Source organism: Rhipicephalus microplus, unplaced genomic scaffold, assembly GCF_043290135.1.
Source record: "Rhipicephalus microplus isolate Deutch F79 unplaced genomic scaffold, USDA_Rmic scaffold_13, whole genome shotgun sequence".
Lineage (NCBI taxonomy): Eukaryota > Metazoa > Arthropoda > Arachnida > Ixodida > Ixodidae > Rhipicephalus > Rhipicephalus microplus.
Genome location: NW_027464586.1, coordinates 24767082 through 24788916, shown reverse-complemented (window position 1 = coordinate 24788916; position 21835 = coordinate 24767082). Strand labels below are relative to the sequence as shown.

General features: G+C 42.7%; 3 protein-coding genes across 3 annotated transcripts; 1 reads left to right on the top strand and 2 right to left on the bottom strand.

The window, feature by feature from the left end:
• Positions 1–4206: 4206 nt before the first annotated feature.
• On the top strand, positions 4207–9269 carry LOC142783973 (uncharacterized). The gene is made up of 3 exons (XM_075882593.1): positions 4207–4741; positions 6063–6270; positions 8774–9269. The coding sequence occupies exons 1-3, from the start codon at positions 4283–4285 to the stop codon at positions 9172–9174; spliced, it is 1068 nt and encodes a 355-aa protein (XP_075738708.1). The 5' UTR covers positions 4207–4282; the 3' UTR covers positions 9175–9269.
• Positions 9270–12690: 3421 nt separating this feature from the next.
• LOC142784038 (uncharacterized) lies at positions 12691–17651 on the bottom strand. The gene is made up of 4 exons (XM_075882661.1): positions 17535–17651; positions 17157–17258; positions 14469–14570; positions 12691–13115 (listed from the first exon to the last, which is right to left on the bottom strand). Exons 1-4 carry the CDS (start codon positions 17632–17634, stop codon positions 12811–12813), a joined length of 609 nt encoding a protein of 202 aa, XP_075738776.1. The 5' UTR covers positions 17635–17651; the 3' UTR covers positions 12691–12810.
• A 1674-nt stretch (positions 17652–19325) lies between these two features.
• LOC142784036 (uncharacterized) lies at positions 19326–21437 on the bottom strand. The gene is made up of 3 exons (XM_075882660.1): positions 21012–21437; positions 20651–20928; positions 19326–19454 (listed from the first exon to the last, which is right to left on the bottom strand). The coding sequence occupies exons 1-3, from the start codon at positions 21251–21253 to the stop codon at positions 19369–19371; spliced, it is 606 nt and encodes a 201-aa protein (XP_075738775.1). The 5' UTR covers positions 21254–21437; the 3' UTR covers positions 19326–19368.
• Positions 21438–21835: the final 398 nt, after the last annotated feature.

Below are 21835 nucleotides of genomic sequence, written 5' to 3'. Positions count from 1 at the left end.
TAACATGTTTTGATAGGGTTAGATTTGGGGCTGATTTCGCTTGGGCTCTGTGATTATTGAAGCGAATCCTGAAATGTGTTTCTGTTTGTCTGATGTACTGCATACTACACACGTTGCGTTCGAGTAGGTATACCACATTAGAGGAATCGCATGTTAGGTTTCGTCGTATGTTAATCGAAAACTTGGATTGTGTGCTGGTTGCTTTTTGTGTTTCTCGCATCGCCTTACATACAAGACATCGTGACTTTAAACAAGGTCGGCATGAATTATTGGGGGGTGAGGTATTGATTTGAGAGTGGACAAGTGTGTCTTTGAGGTTGCGTGGTCGTCGGTAAACGACGCCTGGAGCAGATAGGAATGCGCGTTTCAGACGTTTACTTTGTTCCAGAATGTTGTAATGTCGTTTAAGGATTTTGTTTACATTGGAGAAGTTTGTGCTGTAACTCAAGCAGAGGTTTGTTCGTTGTGGATCTTCTTGCGGTGGTCGCTTCATAAGTAAGTCATCACGCTTCAGTTTTCTCGCTTTTTGAACAGCGTCATCAATTACATGTGGGGGGTATTTTTGTTTCTCGAGCATAAGTTTTAGACTCTTTGAGCTCGTGACAAAATTAGCATCTCTTTAGCTGATTCGCTTAAACCGGTGAGCCTGACTGTATAGGACACTGTTTTTACAGTGGCGCGGGTGATCGCTTTGGTAATGGAGATAATGTTGTCGATCCGTTGGTTGGCGATATAGAGTTGTAGAGAGCTTGTCCTCTTCTATCGTTATTTTGGCATCAAGAAAATTTACGGTTACTTGCGAGTATGTGTGTGTGAAGTATATGTTCGTATGTACAGCATTGTAAGTGTCGATAAAGCGGAGAAGTTCGTCCTCACTGTGGGTCCAAAAGAAGAAATATGTCGTCTATGTATCTTCTGTAAAACAGTGGTTTTAAGGAACTTCGTGCAAGAAATTCAGATTCTAGCTTTCCCATAAATATTTTCGCATAGTTGGCTGTCATTTTAGTGCCCATATTGGTCGCGCTGATTGGTCGAAAATATTCTTGGTTAAACTCGAATGAATTCAATATAAGGACCATCCTCGTCAAAGTTGCGATGACAGAGAAATCTGGGATGTTAGATTGTCTATGGTTTGTGTACATGTTTTGTAATGCAGCTATGCCGTCATCGTGAGGAATATTTGTATAAAATGAAGAGACATCAAGAGTAACCAAGTACGAGTTTTTCGGCACACACTGACCTGCAATGTCTCGGTGAAAATGTGGGGTGTCATTTATGTACGACGCGAGGGTGCATGGAATGTGGCTTATTAGTTTGTCCACGTACCCTGATATGGGTTCAGTTATTGTGGCGAAGACTGGTATGATTGGTCGACCTGGGTTACCGGGTTCATGAATTAGCGGGAGGACGTGGAAGCGACCTGGACGAGGGTATGCTGCTCGCATAAAAAAAAAAGCTCTTTTTTGACCCACACTGAACCGCCAGAGCCAGGAGGCGCCGTCTGGTCGCGAAGATTGCGTTAGTGAAAGGAAGCATACACAGACCGCTGACATCAGAAAGGTGAAGGGGAGAAAGGGGAGAGAGATGAAGGAGGAAGTTGAAGGAAGAGTGGAAGGGAGCGCCAAGGGGGAGTCCACCTTTTATTCTGTTTCTCCTTTTTCTTTTTTCTTTTTTTCTTTTCTTTTCCTTTTCTTTTTTTCTCTTTTTTCTGTCTTTTTCGCCCTTTCCCGCTCATTTGAGATTGTATAGAGCTGAGCAACAACAAACTCTACCTTTATTCCTGGTGAAGGCCAGACTGTATGCTGAAACGTCGAAATAAAGTACGTTGTGACCGCTCACGGTGGATCTACTTGACTATATGCAACGCTACGGCCACTCAATCACCATGCCTGCCTATATATATATATATATATATATATATATATTTAATTGAAGGTCGCGCGATGGCGAGTTATTTTATCACCCACTTTTCTTTCTTCTCATTTACATTACACTTGGACTAATAACTTACCCAACACCTTATTTTGCATTATTGTCTGTTAGATCTCATTAATATTGTGTGAACACGAAAAAAACGAGCCCTTAAGTATACACTTGACATAGACATAGATACCCAATAAAGTGGCTGGCGGATAGCTGTCGTAATAGCTCAGTGAGATTTCCACTTCCGGTTGCGAAAGCGTTCGGACGTGTGTATCGTGAGCCCCGTAGGAGCGACATCGGCGGCTCAGCTTAGCCGCGGTTCCAGGATTGAAATGCCCCAGGATTATGCTGTTATTGTGCCTCCTCTGCCGAATGGGTATGTGGATCAGAACACTGTTTTTCTGGTTGCGGAAGTAAAAGGAAGACTATCACGTGGAAGACTTTCGCGAGCCACTTTTTCGACGTGTTCAGCCCACCGAGGTTCTCGCGCTCGGCGCATATCAAATGAACCACGTGTGGGCGGTGACGTGCAGAAGCACTGACGATGTAACGAAACTTTTAACTGATCCGCAATTGACTGTGATAGGCCTCAAATGCATGGTAATCGACCCAAGCCACCGCGACGACCATCTGAAGCTGCATTGGTTGCTCTACCACGTACGAGAAGAGGACGTAGGACATGCACTGACCCCCTACGGGATGGTGCTTGACGTAGGGATAAATAAGTGGCGAATTGACGGCTACACCCAGCAGAATAACATGACGAGAACCATGACGCTCCGGCTAAAGGCTAACGTTACGCTGGACAATATACCTCACCAGTTACGAGTAGGGGGAGAGCTCGCACTCATTGTGGTATGCGGAAGAGCGCCGCGGTGTTTGCGCTGCCAGCAGAATGGCCACATTAGGAGGGACTATCGAGTGCCATGGTGTGCCACTTGCAAGCGTTTCGGACACGCCTCTGGGAACTGCAGGAAGACGTATGCGGCAGCTACACTGAACACCGGGAGCATGGATAAATCCGAGCTCACTATGGACGAGGCCGAAGCAGGAGAATCGGTGAAGTTAAAAACGGCTTGTGAAGAGAAACACCTGGTGCAGCAGGTATGACGCGATTGCAGAAAGAACCGCCAATGTCAACTGACAGTGGGGTAGTGCAACCTATCGCGGATGCATCGGCGAAATCATAGGTGACTTCTGGGGAAAAAAACATTCAGTACAGGAGGCGTGATGGATGTGAAAGAAGCAGAAAAAACAAGTGAACGTTTGTGTATGCATGCAGCCGCAGAATCATTGACGAGCGCAAAGGAGACTGATGTTTTAAACGACGCAAGCGCTGCAACAGATGAGAGCGAATCATCTACTCAAACTATCCAGGATCCTGCCGAGGGTGGTGCCATAGAATGGCACGACGCCGAGGAACCAGGTACGTGAGGGAAACGACCACGAGACGCAGCCTCAACAGAATGAAGTAATATAAGCAATCAAGAACCGCCACCAAAAGCAGCTCTCCTTCGGAGGCAGCGACTGGCGGTGAAACATAATATAACAGAACGGGAAAAGAGGGCGGGAAAACTGGCCTCTTGACAACACATTACGTGCCGCCTTCTACCAAGAAGATGCACCGGACGACTAAATAGGCGGTGTTCGGCTAAGTCGGTATGGTGAACAGCTACTTGTACTTTAAAAAAAATGAGCCTGAATTTTAAAAGAGCGATGCGATTTGCCAGTTTAAATCTACGCGGGTTAGCTTCAAGAAGGCGGCAGTACCAGTTGAGTAGGCTGTTTTCGGAGCATGACTTGGATGTGATTGCTGTGCAGGAAACTAAAATAGCGACAAAGAAAGATAATAGAGGATTTTAGTCTGTCCGGCACTCCGGTACGTTTTTGCGTATACCGGGTTGCCGGAGGGCGTAAAGCCGGATAGCGTTGAAACGAGCCTTTTGCACTTTTAGCCCGTGCCGCCCAAAATACGCCCAAAAAACGCCCGCGGCGCCTTCGCGGCTGTGGCCGCCGCATGGGCGTATGCACAAAGTAGAAAGTCTTCGCAATTACTGACTAAGTTTGAAAATAAAAAAAACATTGGACAATGCCAATAAACTTTTTCGTTACAAAACGGGACTTTATGTTTGTTTTCTTCAATTGCGCTATGATTTAAACCTAACTATGAAGAAAACATCAGCATCACGGTGATCGGCATCAGAATCGGCATCATGAGTTGCTGACACAAGCGTCATGCGACTCATGCCTACTTTTCGTGTGCTCCATCTGACAACGGCTCCTTTGTGGCGTCGGTCGCAGCGATCCATTGATCCCGTTGAAGTGTCGGTGATTTGCTGTTGTCGTGTCTGCATCAACGATGCCGTACAGCGTATTTCACGACCGACTGCTCCTGCGAACTTTGCGATGGAACGAAATCGAAAATATGTATTTGCTCCGAACTGCACCGCGCCGTGACCTCCAGATAAACGGACTTCTTGATTTGGACGGAATGGACTTTACTACATTCTACCGCTCGTTCAGGTTCCAAAAAGGAGACTTGGAAGATTTGATGGAAGCCTTGCTGATTCCCGAAGAGGTCATGAGCGCTCAACGGGTTCGAGTGTCTGGTCGCGAGGCGCTGTGCATGACGTTGCGGCGTCTAGCCTACCCTAATCGTCTCTGTGAGCTGGAGCTCTTCTTTAGGCGCCACAGCTCGGTAATATCAAGTGTGGTGTCTAAAGTGTTAGCCCACATAGATTACTACTTCGGGCACCTCCTTGCGGACCTTACAGTGCACAAGTGGCTCAATCTGCAATCACTGGAGCTGTTCTCTCAGGTAAGAAGGCGTGCTGTTGCACTGCATGACTGCCTTTAGCGCTATGTTTATGCTTCGCTGCACTACATCTCTGTGTTTCGGTAGAGGTCATTAAATGTAATTCGTGCCCCGCCGTGGTGGTCTAGTGGCTAAGGTACTAAGCTGCTGACCTGCACGCAGGTCACGGGATCGAATCCCGGCTGCGGCGGCTGCATTTCCGATAGAGGCGGAAATGTTGTAGGCCCGTGTGCTCAGATTTGGGTGCACGTTAAAGAACCCCAGGTGGTCGAAATTTCCGGAGCCCTCCACTACAGCGTCTCTCATAATCATATCGTGGTTTTGGGACATTAAATCAATCAAATCCAATTCGTCATTATGAAGGGAAAATAAGGCTCTGGCTTTCTATATTCATAGCACACCAGGCACATTAAATCGCCCCTCAACCCCACCAATGACGTAGCAACATCATCTTCTAAGTAATAATTTGCCGCATCAATTTAATACGTGAATGTGTTGTCGATTTTATTAATATTTTCTAGCGTGCTTCAAAAAAAAAAAGCACAGGCGACATCCCTTTTATTCCCAACACTGTAAAGCAGTTATTTCTGTGAACCAGACACCTACTCCTTCATTATTTTGCCTCCTCATTATCATTACTGCCCCAAGAAAAACCTCATGATGTAGTCAGTGTCACAACAACTGTACTGTAACAATGCCTTATAGATCAGTTTTCTTTCTTGCTGTACCAATGCCATTTGACATATTTCTCAGACTTTTCTGCCCAACGAGACAATTTCAAATTTTATTTGCAGCTTTGTTTAATCAGTGTTCACAGAAAAACGAATTCCATTCAAACTAAAAAAATATCAGTGTTGTGCCGATGAGCAGCCTGCCTTCCAAGGTTAGCACCATTGCTCTATATAACTGGCTGTTCTGTGTCAGCAACCTACTTTTGCATGCAGTTTACTCCATTACTTCAACAGACGCAGTACCTGATGCCAACTACCAGCATAAAAGGTGTTAGTATTTACTATCAATGAATAATTATGACAGATTCACATGAACCACTTATCATTGAAAATGTGATAAGCGAAATTCATGTATGTGTCATTGAATGTTTCTTCTGTGGGAGAGAGATCTGAATTCCTGTTGCAGTGATGCTAAACATCGAGTTAGTGCCAAACACACGTCCTGTCAGGTAGAGCTACTACACCTTAAGCAGCTTCGTTTACTGCGAAAAGTTTAGCTTATACTTATTTTTATCTTGGAACGTCGTGCTATATTTTGGTCTTGGAACTTCGTGCTATGTGTTGCTTTCTGCAGCTGCCATTTCATTTTTCAGGCTGTGCATAGGAAAGGTGCTCCATTAAAGAATTGCTGGGGATTTATTGACGGAACAGCTAGACGAATTTGTCGACCATCAGCTAGGCAAGAAGACTATTTTTCTGGGCACAAACGCTATCATGCTTTGAAGTTTCAGGCATTGATGTGCGCAAATGGCATAACCTGTCAGTTGGATGGCCCATTTCCAGGCCGTCGTCATGACGCTGGTATGTGAACTTTCCTCCAGTTTCTCCTGCAAAGGTACCAGACTAACTGAAATGCCCTACGGAATTCTATGTTGTTAATGAAACATTTCGCTTCAAACACATTGGCATGTCCTGGCAAGGTAGCATGCACCTCTATGATAGAAAATTCATGTAGGCTAATTTCAAAAGCATGCTACTCCGTATAATTATACCCACTTGATGCTTAACACTTCTGTTTTGGCAAGTCAATTCATCATGAAATTATGATGTACCAGCTCCAACAGACACCTTTACTTCAGACGGCACATATGTACCCGTTTGTTCATTTGTGTCTGCCCTTATTTTTTATTTAAGGGTGTTTGACTATTTAAAAATTCTAAATGAAGAACTAAACAGTGTTTTGTTTGATTTGGTGTTTTAATTGAATGAATATTTGGAGTTTATTCAAACTACAATAATTGCACATAACCAATGGCAAAATGTCAAAGCAACAAAGCTTTAGAAGAGCAAAAGACCAAAACTCTTATTTAAAAGATTGAATTGGGAAGATACACTAATTTCACACTTTTACGGGACTACAAAGACTTCAGTCATCATCGCAATAACAAATTTTTGCTTTGAACTCCAGCGTTGCCGAAGAAAGTGTAACCTCAATTCATTACCACAAGATTCATCATAAGGAATGTTATACAAGAGCTGGTGGCAAAGTACCTCCTTTAATATTTATGTAACTTCTATGTTCATCATACAAATGAAAAAACTACTTCAAAGGCTGTATACTGCTGTATGTAAACACTCAGTTCACATAATGGTATATTTTAGTGGTCAAATATTATGACGATGTTAATTCATTACCGTGTGGATATTTGCTTGGAATTATCTGTTGTGGCACTCTACAGTTGTCTTCGAAATGGGTGCCTTTCTGTTCAACTGCTATTTGAATAGTACTCTATTCAATTAGTCATGAATTAGGTATCATCACTATTCAATGTGTATTTGTTCAATTCTACATTTCACTATGCACGCCCCTAGTTATTACCAACCTTGTAAAGACAAACGTTCAACTAGAAATGTAACTTCCTCACTAGGCTTAAAGCTGTCAAAATTTTTCATCTTTTATTGGCTTATTCTGCTCCAACCACTTCTTGCCCTTGACATTTGACAAGGTGTCTTAAAGGAGCAGTGACACAATTTTGGATGTCCTGCAAGTGACATTTTTTGATTTCTTGGTATGCGGCATAAAAGTGTACTAACATGTTTTGAGACATTTTTGCTTTCATTAGTATGCAGTGTATTGAACGCTCTCCACACACTGGAGTAAGCGAACACATCCAAAATAGTTTCTTTGATTTGAAAGTTTCTATCACACAGCATTAGCATGCCTCACTGCAATGAACATCATGTCAACTAGTCAACGCAGTTACTGAACTCTACGTTCTGAGTGCCACCTAAATTGCCCAAATCATTGTCTAGGTCACGGGAAGATTTCTGTCTTATTGTTGCTAATGTGCTTTACAAGCAAATGATGGCCAAAAGGAAAGCTAGAAGCCACTGCAGCGCGTGCAGTCATTTACTTTCTGGAGGAATCAGAAATAGCTCAAAAATACTAAACAAAAAATAAATGTACTTCACTGTTAACCGCGATATACTCCAAACAGTATTTTTGTGTTTTACTATGATATTTTTGGAAAAACCTTGCTGAAAACAGTTACATTTTATGGAACTTTCACTTTTTGTGTGAACACTTAAATTGGCCTGACTACTTGTGTTTTTACAAACTCAATGTGGTGCGGACACATTTCTATGTAGTGTAGACACATTTCTGTGTGGTGTGGACACTCAGTGTTGAAAAATGTGCACTCATCGTGTAAGTTGTGCTATGGCTATATGTATAGCCTTAGCACAAGGCTATTTGTATAGCCTTGTGTTTGCTACTAAATGTGCGATGTCGACTTTTGTGCAAGAGGAGTAGCCGGCGCCACGCATTGGCATCAACCTCTCCTTATATACATTTATTTTTTTTAAAAATACGGATCTGCTACTAGCAAGTGACTAGTTGCTGTCTTCCAGTAACGTCAAACTGCCATGAAAAATCACTTAGAGGTCAACAGCCCTCTACCCTTTTCGATTTCACATATTCAGTCATATCTTGAGAACACAGCAGGATATATGCTGCTTCCCTCTTTGTCTCATGGTCACAGTTTTTTTCTTTTTCACCTTGCCATGCTCTTCACTGTCCTGTGTATGTAAGCGTTAACTGGACACACCACCATGATGGAGCACAGGTGTGCGGTCAAGCAGCTGGTACAGTCCAAAGATAGCTCCACCGCTAGGGGAGTAAATCTGAAACTGGCAGTTCAGCAAGTTCTCTTTACTACACTAAGTTTGGTGGGACTAGTTTAATAACACTGTTTAACCACTCATTCTTCTCTGCAAGCTCAAGTCTACTGTTTCTGCAGCAGGATACCATGACTGATTATCCCATATAATGTTCAGTATTGTTAAGCAGTTTTTTTTTCTGCAGGTATCCTAAAGGAGACTGCCCTCTACCGCAACTTGGAGACAGTTACTCAAGGCCGCACATATGTAATATATGGAGACCCCGCCTACCCACTTCGGCCACTGCTCTACAAGCCTTTTGGAGGTGCTTCTTTGCGTCCCCATGAGGTTAACTTCAATAAGCGCATGAGCTCAGTGCGGCAGGCCGTTGAGTGGGGCTTCGGCAGAGTCGTTGCAGACTTTGCCTTCGTTGATTTTTATAAAAGCCAGAAGATGACTCGGCAGAGGGTGGGTCGGATGTACAAAGTTGCAACATTGTTCTTAAACTGCCGTACTTGCATGTATGGCAGCCAAGTGTCTACATATTTTGATGTTACTCCGCCCACCCTCAGAGAATACCTTGTGCCATTTGAGATGCCAGCATAGCATACTGACATGAGCATACAATGGATCCTTGTGTGTTGTGCAAGGCAGTTTGCTATTTGTGCGTAGCCGAGTTTTGTTTTTTGGAGCTAGTAGAAGAGAACCAAGACGTTCGGCCCTATTTTAACTGGCTTGTTGATAACCGGGACTTAATTGACTTTCATTCTATTATCATGACAATATCTTGTACAGTCAAACTCCGCTAGAACGAACGCCGCTTCAACGAAAAATTCGCTATTCCTCGTCAGCAGTCCATAGGAGTCAAGGCATAAATATTGTCGCCACTACAACCACTTTTTCTTTGATCGTACCGCTTTAATGAAATTTTACGATGCAATTCGAGGCTCAGATACTTATTGGTAATCAGTAAACCCAATCTTTAACATTTCGATGCATATTCAGAACCTGAAAATGCGTCAACGAAGTCTCAAACACATGTTGGCACCACAAGGACCGGGGCTGTTCAGCAAGCATGGGCGCCGCCATTGCTCGATAGCAGTGGTAATGAGACTGCCCTGATAGTACACTCTAGCCCTGCTTTTGCAACTGGTTTGCTTTTGAGCTGCAGACAATCCGAAGCTGTAGCTGCAAAAAGCGCCGCTCCACGATACCCTGCCTCTATCTCAGCGTTGTCGGATACTTTTGATGACGGACAGCTGCTGGTGTTAATGAGTTAATGTAACTGCTTGGTTCGTTCACTAAGGGGATTTCAGGTGTTGTTTCAGTATGCTTTTGACCATGGCCTCGCTATACATGGGTGAAAAACACGTCGTGTCGCTGCTGGGAAAAAATAGGAAGCAGCGGGCATTTTTTTTTAAATATTGAAAATAAACATTTCTTGTTTACTAGTTCAGATAAGCTATATTTTTTTTTTATTTTACTACAACGAAATTTTTTCCATGTCCTGTCAGTTTCGTTGTAGCGGGGTTCGACTGTAGTAGCTTTGATGCTCATGTCATGATTTAAAGATAAAGAGGCTACAAAGTCTGAAAAAAAAGAATAACATGAGAGCGCACAATAATTTCTTGTACTTGCAAAAACAGTCTTCTTTAACATTATCACCTTCAAAGTAGTCCCCTTCAGCATTCACACACTTCTCCATACAGTCCTATTATGGTTGGTGTTAGTTTTGCGATGAGGTTTTTGGGAGGCCCCTCAGGAGATTCTTTATTTTTACTGAATCTCTTCAACTGAGCCAATGATAGGTTCTCTTTCAGCAATATTTAATTTTCACAAATAAAAATAAAAACATCTAGAAAAATTAAGCGAATAAAGTGGGTGTGATGCTCTTCTGGCTATTGCACTTATTTCTGATTGTGCTCTTGCCATTAACATATATATAGGTACCAAAATGCTTTGTTTAATCATAGATCATGGACAGTTCTCATTGGCATAGAGCTGTACCGTGTGACGGCAGCACTGCAGTGCCAGAGCCCAAAACCTAGTGGCTAAAAAAGGCAATAATAAGACGGCATCAGTGAATGGGTGGACGTGAGTGGGCGCCAGTTTCCGTTGACGTTTTTTCTGCTCAGCATGCACATGTATGGGCATGCCTTTTCCACCCCCATTGTTCAAACCTCCATCATCAACATTCACTAGCAACGATAGAAAAATTGAGGAATATGGAATCGTGGCATAGCAAATCATTCTCAGTTCTGTCCTGAGCTGTAATTCTGCATACAACGCTGGACTGAGCAGTGATGAGGCAGCTGGCAACGCATGTTTGGGCTACTCTGGCTGGTAAGACATACGAACGCTGCGTGATTATTACCTCGCAAGAATTTTCGCAAAGATCGTAGCTTGAAATTACCAAGTCGACGCTCACAGCTCCATGATAAATCACCCGAAGCAGCATCACAAAAACGCAGAATTCACACGAACGCGCTGTGGACAGAGCAAAACAAAGCACGTGAAGCCGTTGCCAGGCATGATGTCATCGCTGCTCGCTGGAAGTCGCTCAGTGCCTGAGGCATGGCCTACGAGCTTGCTGAACACTACAAAATACTGTCGATGTCTCGTGGCCTTGATTGCGCCATTGAGTCTTTGGACGCTCTTTGCGCTCAAAATAGGAATAGAATCGAATGAACGCCGCATCTCAAGTTTGACATTGGGTGGCACTGCTCCTTTAAAATGCATTGAACAGCTTTTCCTGTAGCAACTACTACATGAACACTTAATCTCCGGTCACCACAGATCACCCGGAAACATTGGAAATGTTTGGATCTGTAATCGCTGACCTTAGGCCCACAGAATGTTCATCATCTTCCACACTTACTTTCCCCTGAAAGCCACTTACGCCATTCAAACACATGCATGAGACGTTTCATCTCTATAATCCTCACTTACTATTCGACATGTTTTCATAGAAGATTTTTTAAGTTTCACAAGAAACTTGATGTTGAGCCTCAGTACAGTTTTTACGTTACACTTTTTTTTTCAGAGCACAGTTGTATGTGTTCACTTATGGCACTGCATACACAACTGGTGTGATCGGTGTTAAGCCCAAACTGGCCGCATGGATAGAGGGTGTGTGTGGGATGATGTCAGTAAAACAGTTCTTTTGAATTCCACTCTTTTCCAGGTTCACACTTAGTCTCGTTCTTTTTTTTTCGAACCTTTTATATATGAAATACTGCCCAACGTGTACAACCATTTCAAGATATGTGCATTTTTTCAACTATCACAATAAAATTGGATTGCACAGCCAGCTTACAGAGAGGCTTTTTTTCTCTGTGTCAGTTCAAAAACTATAACATTTTATTTTCAATAATAGAATGTTATGTTTTAAAAGTCATCGTGTAAGCACGACCTCATGTGCAGTTCGCCATCGTTCAGTGTTAGCTGAACGATGTGAATTTAGCAAACAGAAATAAAGCCTGCAACTTGTCGGCACCTCGTCATTCGTTTCCGGTGTTGCGCTGTGCCAGCACTGCTGAACTCGCACTGCACAATTTCTGAACTTTGCATGCACCGTCGTGAACCGATTTCAAGTGGTGCAGGTAAATCGAACAGACCTAGAGCTATTGTGTTTGTTTTAGTTTGTATGGCTACCAAAGAGAGAGTTTCAGAGGTGCACGTTGCAACTTTACTAATGACGATTCCTGTGACAACATGAAATAGCTTGAACGCATATCATTACACACAGCAGCACCAACAATTCATGAATTATAGTGCACAATGTATTATAATATTTCTGGAGCTCAGAGAAAGATAGGAGACATGACACAAAATATACATAAGGTAGTCGTACCCTGCCGTGGTGGTCTAGTGGCTAAGGTACTCAGCTGCTGCCCCGCAGGTCGCGGATCGAATCCTGGCTGCAGGGGCTGCACTTTCGATGAAGACGAAAATGCTGTAGGCCCGTGTTGAGATATGGGTGCACTTTAAAGAACCGCAGGTGATCGAAATTTTTAGAGCCTTGCACTACAGCGTCTCTCATAATCATGTGGTGGTTTTCGGACGTTAAACTACACATATCATATTAACATAAGGTAGTCGTAACTACTTTCTGTCCCTGACAGTGACTTCTATTGGTTGCAGGTTTTGGAAGTGTCGTTGGAGGGACTTCTTCAATACATAGCAACTTTAAAAAAATGCATACTGACTCGTTTTTAGAAATCAAACTATTGATATTATAGTTTATTCTTTTTTTCCCTGAATGAGTTCTTTGATCAACTGAAGTTGAGATGCTTGGTAGGCTGCGTTAGCCCGCCTCTCTTCAAGCACTGCCACCATTTCCATTCTTCTCATTTCCATTTCAGCTTCTCTTAATCTGACGTTGTCGGCATGCTGCTGGTGTAGCAGCTTCATCTTGTCGTCGTGCTGGGGAATTTTGAGGTCCAGCTTTCTTTTGTCAATCTGGTAGCTGAGGAGGCGCATTTCCAAGTCTTGATTATACCTGGCCTCCAAAAACGCCAGTGTTGCCTCATTTTGGCTTCTCCCTGCTGCAAAAATATGTAAACAAGAAACATTGGACTTGACATACTGAAGTATCTAAAGGGATACTGAATAAAATTTTTGCCACTGTAATTTTCAAGCAAACAGAAAGATTGGCTCCTGAAATCAATTGATACAACCCTCATTTGGCAAAAACTTTGCCTGCCTGGTCAGCCCTTCAGATTTAGGTGGAGACTCACCCCCGCCCCCCAACAGACACATACTGAAATAAAATTCTGCATACACCCTGGTTGCATTGCCGAGATTGTGAAGCATTCCTCACTTGGAAGATACGACAGTGCTTAGCTGCGCGTCAGACAAAGTGACTACATTAATCATCGAAGCTACACACATAAAAAAAGGAAGGTGCTTGTGTTAGCATGGTGTCATTAAAGAAAAAAATGGAATTTCTAGATTTGTATTGTTTGTGTGAATAAGTGTTCACTATGAGCGCACAAAAGCAAGAGTTGAACAGCTTTTTATTTTCATGTGTATGGTATATAAATTGATGCACTGCAGCAAATAAAAAATAAAGATCGGGTGTGAGTCAGCACTCATCTGTGTGCCCAGTGTGTCCCTGTTTTCTTGCACTGTTTTTTCGTTATAGTGCTTGCAAACCAAGTAGCCCCCCCCCCCCCCCCTGACAAGCATCGACAATCTAGCATCAGCTGAAGAAAACGAGCACTCTTGCTGGGGTCTCAGTACCATATACAGTAAACGCTCGGATTTAGAAACAAAATTTTTGCAAACATCTAAGAATTACTTATGCTTTTAGGAAACCCCATTTGTTTTTCTATCTGTTTTGTGCAAAAATGTTTCGTTTGAACATACCTGAATAGCAAAAATTTCAGCTGAACGAGCTTTATTACTGAAATTCTCATTATATTTCTGAAATCAGTTCAATACATTTTTGTGTTCTACTACGCTGGCAGTGGCAGATTGAAATTCCGTAACTTTAACCAGCTCTACAATCCTTTAGAAAGTGGCAAGGCTTTATGTCTCAGCAACAAGCTATGCGACAGAAAGTGCACCAAACATTAACTCTCTGGACAGCCTTGCGACTTCTATAGTGAATAAGTTATACATGATCTACTTAATAAGCTAAGGCTGCTTTATGCTGCTGAATAATATGCCCATAAGATATGAAATATTACTCTGGACTTCAAAGATTGACTGTTGCATCCATATTTGTACTTGAGCTCAAAACCACACTGTAGTAAAGTCAAAGTTGGTGCTGTGATTGCACAATGGCACATATTACTTTGCTGTGATGAAATGAATTCTTTACTGGGTGAAATCATGGCAAATGAGCCCTTTAAGCTCTAGGTTCATTTGGATAGAGCAAAAACTTTGTTATGTACCTCTTAGTGGTGTGCGTCGTCGAGGGGTCTGTTCTGCTGATGAAGCCAGTTGTGCTCGTGCACTGCCTCTAGGCAGTGGCTGTGGCACATTTGTTGAAAGCTCTGAAAATGCACAAGATTGTCACGTTTATTTCCTTATGTCTACTGCCGCTGAAAATGTGCACTTCAGACACTAACTGAAATTGATTTGTCACGTGAATTTTAATTGTAACCACAAAATCAGCCTATGTTTGGGGAGTCCAGTATTGCTCATTGCATAAACCACAGCTTGCTTGATGACACGTAGTGTTGGAAGTGCTGCTTCAATTGCTCCAAACTGCTCCAAAAGAGAAATGCTGCTCCGAAGTGTATTCTTTGTTACTAATTGCTTCAAACCTGCTCTGAGATGACACTGAGTATGAGAATGCTGAACTTTTACTGTTTGACCGACACACAAGTCTTAAAGAAACTAAAAAGAATCTGCCTACTACCATCCCAGTGTGCAGCATTATTGGCTCTGATCTCAAAAGTGCGACAAGAATTGGCATATGAAGCATACAGCTCCTAGGTTTTTTTTTTCTCAGCTAGACATGCAGGCTACTATGGTGAAATTTGAAAATGAGCAGGACTGCTTTTATCTGATGCCGATTATCTACTGCTTATTTGGCAACAGTTATATGGGACTGTGGTTACTTCCAAAATGCGGTGCTCAGCTTTTCCAGTTTGATATCATATCTGCCACACATGGTAGTATTTTATATTGCAGCTTATTGCACAGCATATTTTGGACAATCTGCTATTGTATGATACATTTAATTTATAATGACTGTTGTCTGTTAAATATGTTTAATCAGAAATAATACTTTCGAGCTTATTCGACAATGCTCCGAACTCGTACTAATGTATGACAAATTTAATATCTTCTAAAACACCGATAGCTGCTCTGAACTACCATTTTTTTCTGCTCTGAAAACAACTATGGCTGCTCTAAAGTATGCTCCAAAAAGTAAAAATGCACTTCCATCACTGGACATCTGATAATAATGGAAGTGTCTAAAAGATTCCTGTAAAATATGTTCAAATGGCATCGAATATTTGTGTCTCTCTATGGCCTCACATTATGGCACATCGAATATAATTTCTGCACAAGCTGACAAAAAGTATCCATATGTCAACAGGCAGTCATGTTTCATGAATTGTATTATGAATCATTAAATGCTGATAATCATACTGGCAGCAGTGGCATGCTCATTGCAAATACTGTCTGTTTTCTTTATAAGAGAACAAACAAAACATAAAACAAGCTTAGTTGTTGAACTGCCTAATCCAAGGTTGTAGGTTGAATTCTCGGCCGCTGTGGCTTCATTTCAGTGTGTGCGAAATGCAATGGCATTCGTGCACTTAACTGAGGTTGACATAAAAGAACTGAAAGTCGTAAAGATTAATGCCGAGTACATAACGGTACGGAAGACCTCAACCTGATTCAGCAAGACCTCGATCGAATCAGCACATGGTGCACTAGGTGGCGCATGCAGCTAAACCTCACGAAAACTGTCAATATGACATTGACTCGAAAGAAGAACCCTCTAAATTACTGCTACACCCTGAATAACATTGTAATTGGTAAAGTAACCGAATTTAAATACTTAGGTGTTTGGTATACCCCAGAATTATCGTGGCAGAAGCAGGTTGACTACGTAACCGGAAGGGCGGGAAAAATGCTGGGCTTCATTCGCAGGAACTCTGGTGCATTCAGTCAGTCCACACGTGAGCTACTCTACAAGACGTACGTGAGGTCCGTCCTCGAGTACGCTTGTGTAGTGTGGGACCCTACGACGGCGCGCGACATTATTAAACTTGAAAGAGTTCAGAATCTCGGTGCGAGGTACGTGTCCCGTCAATACACAATTAATTTCAGTGCAACAAGAACTAAGGAAGAACTCAAATGGGATACCCTGGTAGAACGACGCAGAAAGCTGCGCCTGAAGCTTTTTCATTCCATTTACTATGGTACGATTAACATACAGAGAGACATATATATAATACCGCCTAACTATAGGTCCCAACGCGTGGACCATGACCGAAAAGTAAGAGAGGTTCTATGCCGCACGGAACTTTTTAAGAAATCTTTCTTTCCAAAAACAATCCACGACTGGAATAGGTTACCTGCTGACATCGTCAACGTAGTTTTGAATGAGATGTTTTTTGCCCTGCTGAAATGATTGTTTCTTTGATCTTTTTAGGACGTACTGTATGTATTACTGTTCTTATCTTTTGTTCTTCTTTCTTTTGTCCTCACACTGTATGCAGAAGGGAACTGTGGCTATACTCCGGTATCAAATCACTTATTTTTCCTGTTGAAGTGACTAAACCTTGTAGTGTTCTTGTTTCTCACATATACTGCATACTGCTGTGAATAACTTATGTTGTCGATCTGCTGTAGCTGTTGTTGTTGCTATTACCGTTTTCCACGCTTTATATATGACAAAATATTGAACTGTCCAGACTGACTGTAAACCCCTCCCCCACTGTAATGCCTCTGGCGCTGTGGGTACTAAATAAATAATAATAATAAATAAATAATAATAATAAATAAATACATTACAACACACCTCATACTCATGTTGTGGGTTTTGCAAGCTAAATTCCACAAATTGTAGCTATTTAAAACATAACAAACAGGGATATAAAGTTAACAAAATGATGTACCTCGCAATGGTGTGCGGTTATGAGTGGCTTGGGAAGGCCCATCCGCACTTGTTGCTGGCGTGTGGCTTGCCTCATTGGCCGTGCCAGGTGTTAGCTGAGGCTCTGAAAAAATTGACCCCATCATTGTCACATACGGGACTCTTCAAAGTGATGACATAATTTTAAGTAAGCCTTTTTGGCTTGTTACACTAGGCAACATTACGAAAAGCAACACATTTACACCAGTATACTTGCCCAAGTATTCATCATGCTATCAGCTGTGCTCACAACCAAAAAAAAAATCGGTAAATTTTACGTGGCACATGAAAACCCACTAATAATTGCTATTAAACAACATTTATATTATATTATAACAAGGAAACAACAATAATAATATACCTGGTGATGGTGTATGGCTGCCACGAACTTCTGTTGAGGGCCCATCAACAGTTGTTGCTGGCGTGTGGGTCCGCTCATCAGCCATGCCAGCTGCGCTCATGTTGGGAGCTAGAAAAATTGACCCATTATGGGCACACATGTGATTCTTCAAAGTAATGACATCATTTCAAGTAAACCTTTAGTGGCTCATTGCATTAAGCAGGGTGACACGAAGCAACAAAACACCTGCACCAGTCGGATTGCTGAAGTATTAATTAAACAACGTAGGAAAAAATATTCACCATTCTAGCGGTTGCTACTGGTGTCTGGGGCAGTTATCACAACAGAGAGCGAGGACATTTATTCATTAAATATATCCATTCAGTGTTATGAGATGGTATGGCTGCATATGCTCAATCAACAACAGCGAATACAAAACAGTGTTATGCGGTGCCATTTTTTGGGCGTGTTGGTAAAGGGAGCTTGACGACATATTGAGCGCTAAGAGACAGGGACAGGAGAGAGTGGACACCACAATGCGCTAACTTCAACAATTTTTATTTTCAGGAAACGCGAACCTATAAATCCGTGTACAGTGGCGCCACCAGTCTAACCACTAGCCCAGCAGAAAAGCCCTTTCTCGATCTAACAAGTCAACTGACGGTGCACTTACACATGCGTCACCTTTGCGAAAGATAGCATGGGCTTCAATTATCTCTCGCACGTCTTTATCTTTATGCTTCGCCAGAACACTGCAGGATGCGTACAAGGGTGTGCAACCACATTCCACGCAATGTACTGACAAATGGCCATAATTATTCTTGTTTTTAACATTGAGCTTATGTTCACGAAGACGGTCATTAAGGCATCTACCCGTCTGACCTATACATATACCACCACAAGTCAGAGGAAGCCCATAAACTACCCCTTCAACACACGCCACAAAATGATCGCGATGCTTCTTGGAGCAACCGACAGCAGGCTTGCGGTGCGGGTCCGTCAAGCGACTTATCCATAAAAGTAGTATTCTCAGCACCACAAAAGCTTGGCAGGATAAGTCGCTTGACGGACCCGCACCGCAAGCCTGCTGTCGGTTGCTCCAAGAAGCATCGCGATCATTTTGTGGCGTGTGTTGAAGGGGTAGTTTATGGGCTTCCTCTGACTTGTGGTGGTATATGTATAGGTCAGACGGGTAGATGCCTTAATGACCGTCTTCGTGAACATAAGCTCAATGTTAAAAACAAGAATAATTATGGCCATTTGTCAGTACATTGCGTGGAATGTGGTTGCACACCCTTGTACGCATCCTGCAGTGTTCTGGCGAAGCATAAAGATAAAGACGTGCGAGAGATAATTGAAGCCCATGCTATCTTTCGCAAAGGTGACGCATGTGTAAGTGCACCGTCAGTTGACTTGTTAGATCGAGAAAGGGCTTTTCTGCTGGGCTAGTGGTTAGACTGGTGGCGCCACTGTACACGGATTTATAGGTTCGCGTTTCCTGAAAATAAAAATTGTTGAAGTTAGCGCATTGTGGTGTCCACTCTCTCCTGTCCCTGTCTCTTAGCGCTCAATATGTCGTCAAGTGTTATGCGGTAAGCTATATAGATGATAAGAACAATGCAGAAGATGTGGCAGATTATCACGCTGTCCACATGCTCAGGAACACTGCTGTGCAAAATAAGTGAAGGCAGTTTTATCTAACAACGGCTTTCACAGGTTTTCAAGAGTATGCTGGCAAAAATGTATATAAGTGCCTCACCAATTCTTTGTTATAGTGAATTATGTTGAAACTCGAATATTTTTAAATACATTGTGCCTCAGCTGATAAGGGCCAGTCCAAATGGCAGCGGGTGTCTCAATCGTCCACATCATTTGCTGTACCTTCATCCTCCCTTGCATACATGCTACGCAGCAGTGAAGCCGCTGGGGTCACTGCGTCACCTTGTACAGATGAAAAATATTAAAACACATGAAATAAAAAACCAGTGCCTCTTTAGTGATGTTAGTTACACAAGTTCCCTAACATTTCACCCTAAAATAGGTGCATATTTGCTTTCAATCAGGCTGAACAACACGAGTGACCCTAAACGCTAGAAAGCATTGTTGCAGCACATCATTTGTAAATTTGTGAATGCAGTTACTTGATGGGACCGACAACCAGTAGAAATGTGACTACATCCAAGCAGAAATAAAAAACAAACATGAAAATAGTGACAGATTACAGCAGCCTTTTCGCATTGTAAGTAGGATTTATATTTTGAATATTTTTTTAAAAGCAACCAAAAACAGGTATGTCCAAACGCCCAGAAGAAGCCCCTCGCAGCTAGATTCCCGAGTCTATTGCTGCTGTATGCAGTTGCATATTCCCATGCTGTCATGCATGCCATCGTCAAAATTACAGCACGTATAACAAAGCCTGCTCTATTCTGTGTTTTATTTACTAGGTAAAAGGAGTTGCACGGTGAGAAGCGGTGCTGCCTTTTGAGCAGCCAGTACACCTTGTTAAGCTGCTGCGTAAGCGCATACAGTGTGCACATGCACAGTGTACTGCCTTGCTCGGACACGAACCACTATTGCGCTCACTGTTTGAGGCATGTGTTGTCACGTGCATCTCCAACCGCAAATTCACTGGAGATAGAAACAAATTATTACAAATGTTTCACGGCAATTTACTTGTTACTATTCTGTGATTAGACACTCTGACTATTAAGCTTTTCATTGTGCTAAAAAATAGGTGTCATAACAACAGGTTGTTGTTCCCTTTGAGGTAGTTAAGAAGACGGATTATCAGATAATTGAGGAGCATTCGTAGCGACCGCAATAACAGTGTCATCGTGAAATTCACTCCAAAAACTTCATCAGGTGAAAATAGCAATTATCTCGTGCATATCAACTGGAAATGAAAACTTTCACAAAGTCACACATTGACAGATTTAAGTGTGAATAATAATGTTAACATAAATGTATCATATGGGTCAACCAATACAGAGTATATTTGGCCTCGAATTGTGCAAGTTAATTTGATTGAACAATGCAGATGAGTGCCAATGTTTCAGAGCTTCCTTCTCCACGCCTTATGAAACAAGAAAAAGAAAAAAAGGGTGGGGTGGGTGGGGGTATTGTAGCGAGGTTCTTACCAGATTGATTGCTTGTCTCCGCTGCTGATTCAGCCGCATAGCACTCCAGCGCGGCGATGTGGCGGTCGTCCCAACTGGCCTGCGCGGTAGGTCTGACCCGCTTAGCAGTCGACCCCGACGCAGACTCTGACGCGGTCTCTGATTCGGAAGCTGCAGTGTTTTTCGCACGGTGCTTCCGAACAGCCGACCGTGGTGGCCGATACGAATATTCGGCGGCGAGGTCAGCCACGTGCTGGAGGAGTATGTCGATTGCCGCGTATTCTTCTTCTGTTCCCGATCTAGTCAAGCAAACAATCACGTTTACAAAGTTTGGCCACAACGTGGTGGCTTGAAGATAACGTGAAATATACGGTCTACTTACTTTTTTCTGCTTTTCTTGTCATTCCGTATGAAGTGGGCCAGGAGAAGGTCAACGCGCTCTTTAACACTTCGCGAATTTAGTGTTCGCCGCAGCAGCATTGACACCCTCTCGGTGATCGTGTGCCACCGAGAAGCATTTTCGTACGGGTTTACTACACGAACTTCCTCGAGTATAATTTTATCATCTGCATGCGAGTAGCGTGTACGCGGCGCCATCCTGGTAGCAGGCCTCGAAGTAGCCATCTTGTTCTTTTACGTTTCTGTTAGGCTCGACTTGACTCGGCTCAAAGGAAAGGGAAGCCGGTAATGGCAACCTTAGAAGCATCTCGGGCGTTTGGGCGTTTGAGCGTGTCCGGTAAACGCCCGTAAGGCACGCGCATGCGCAGTTCAGACCCGGTAAACCGGTATCCGCAAACTTTTTTTCCGTATAGCGGTGCGCCGGACAGACTAAAATCCTGTAATAATCATATGACGTAACCTTTTCGCTCAATGTATAACATCTGTGTATCCCATGCTGATGGCGTATCAGGAGGGTGTGCGCTTTTCATACGACGATTGATAGGCATTGTTGAAAGAAGTGTAGAAAGCAGCGATAAAGGATGCTACATAGTGTGCGATTTTTCTTTCTTGAATTTCAAATTGCGTGTCATATGCGTTTATGCTCCGAAACGAGACAGTGAAAGGAAAGTTTTCTTTCAAAAATTAAGTAACTTACTGAAATTTGACAAATGTGTCACAAATGTGATTTGAACTGCGTTTGTAGAAAGGAGGACCGTGCCAAGCCCGCCCAGTCATTTGATAAAAGCGCAGTGTTCTTAAATGAGA

What these genes read in the sequence shown, in the direction of transcription:
- LOC142784038 (XM_075882661.1), bottom strand. Translation starts at nt 17,634, where the DNA reads ATGAGCGCAGCTGGCATGGCTGATGAGCGGACCCACACGCCAGCAACA. An exon ending in CAGCCATACACCATCACCAG is followed by an intron (nt 17,259 to 17,534) that starts GTATATTATTAT and finishes CAATTTTTTCAG; the next exon opens with AGCCTCAGCTAACACCTGGC. An exon ending in ACGACGCACACCACTAAGAG is followed by an intron (nt 13,116 to 14,468) that starts GTACATAACAAA and finishes ATATTTTTGCAG; the next exon opens with CAGGGAGAAGCCAAAATGAG.
- LOC142783973 (XM_075882593.1), top strand. Translation starts at nt 4,283, where the DNA reads ATGCCGTACAGCGTATTTCACGACCGACTGCTCCTGCGAACTTTGCGA. An exon ending in CACTGGAGCTGTTCTCTCAG is followed by an intron (nt 4,742 to 6,062) that starts GTAAGAAGGCGT and finishes TTCATTTTTCAG; the next exon opens with GCTGTGCATAGGAAAGGTGC. An exon ending in AGGCCGTCGTCATGACGCTG is followed by an intron (nt 6,271 to 8,773) that starts GTATGTGAACTT and finishes TTTTTTCTGCAG; the next exon opens with GTATCCTAAAGGAGACTGCC.
- LOC142784036 (XM_075882660.1), bottom strand. Translation starts at nt 21,253, where the DNA reads ATGGCTACTTCGAGGCCTGCTACCAGGATGGCGCCGCGTACACGCTAC. An exon ending in GACAAGAAAAGCAGAAAAAA is followed by an intron (nt 20,929 to 21,011) that starts GTAAGTAGACCG and finishes TTGCTTGACTAG; the next exon opens with ATCGGGAACAGAAGAAGAAT. An exon ending in GGAGACAAGCAATCAATCTG is followed by an intron (nt 19,455 to 20,650) that starts GTAAGAACCTCG and finishes CATCTGTACAAG; the next exon opens with GTGACGCAGTGACCCCAGCG.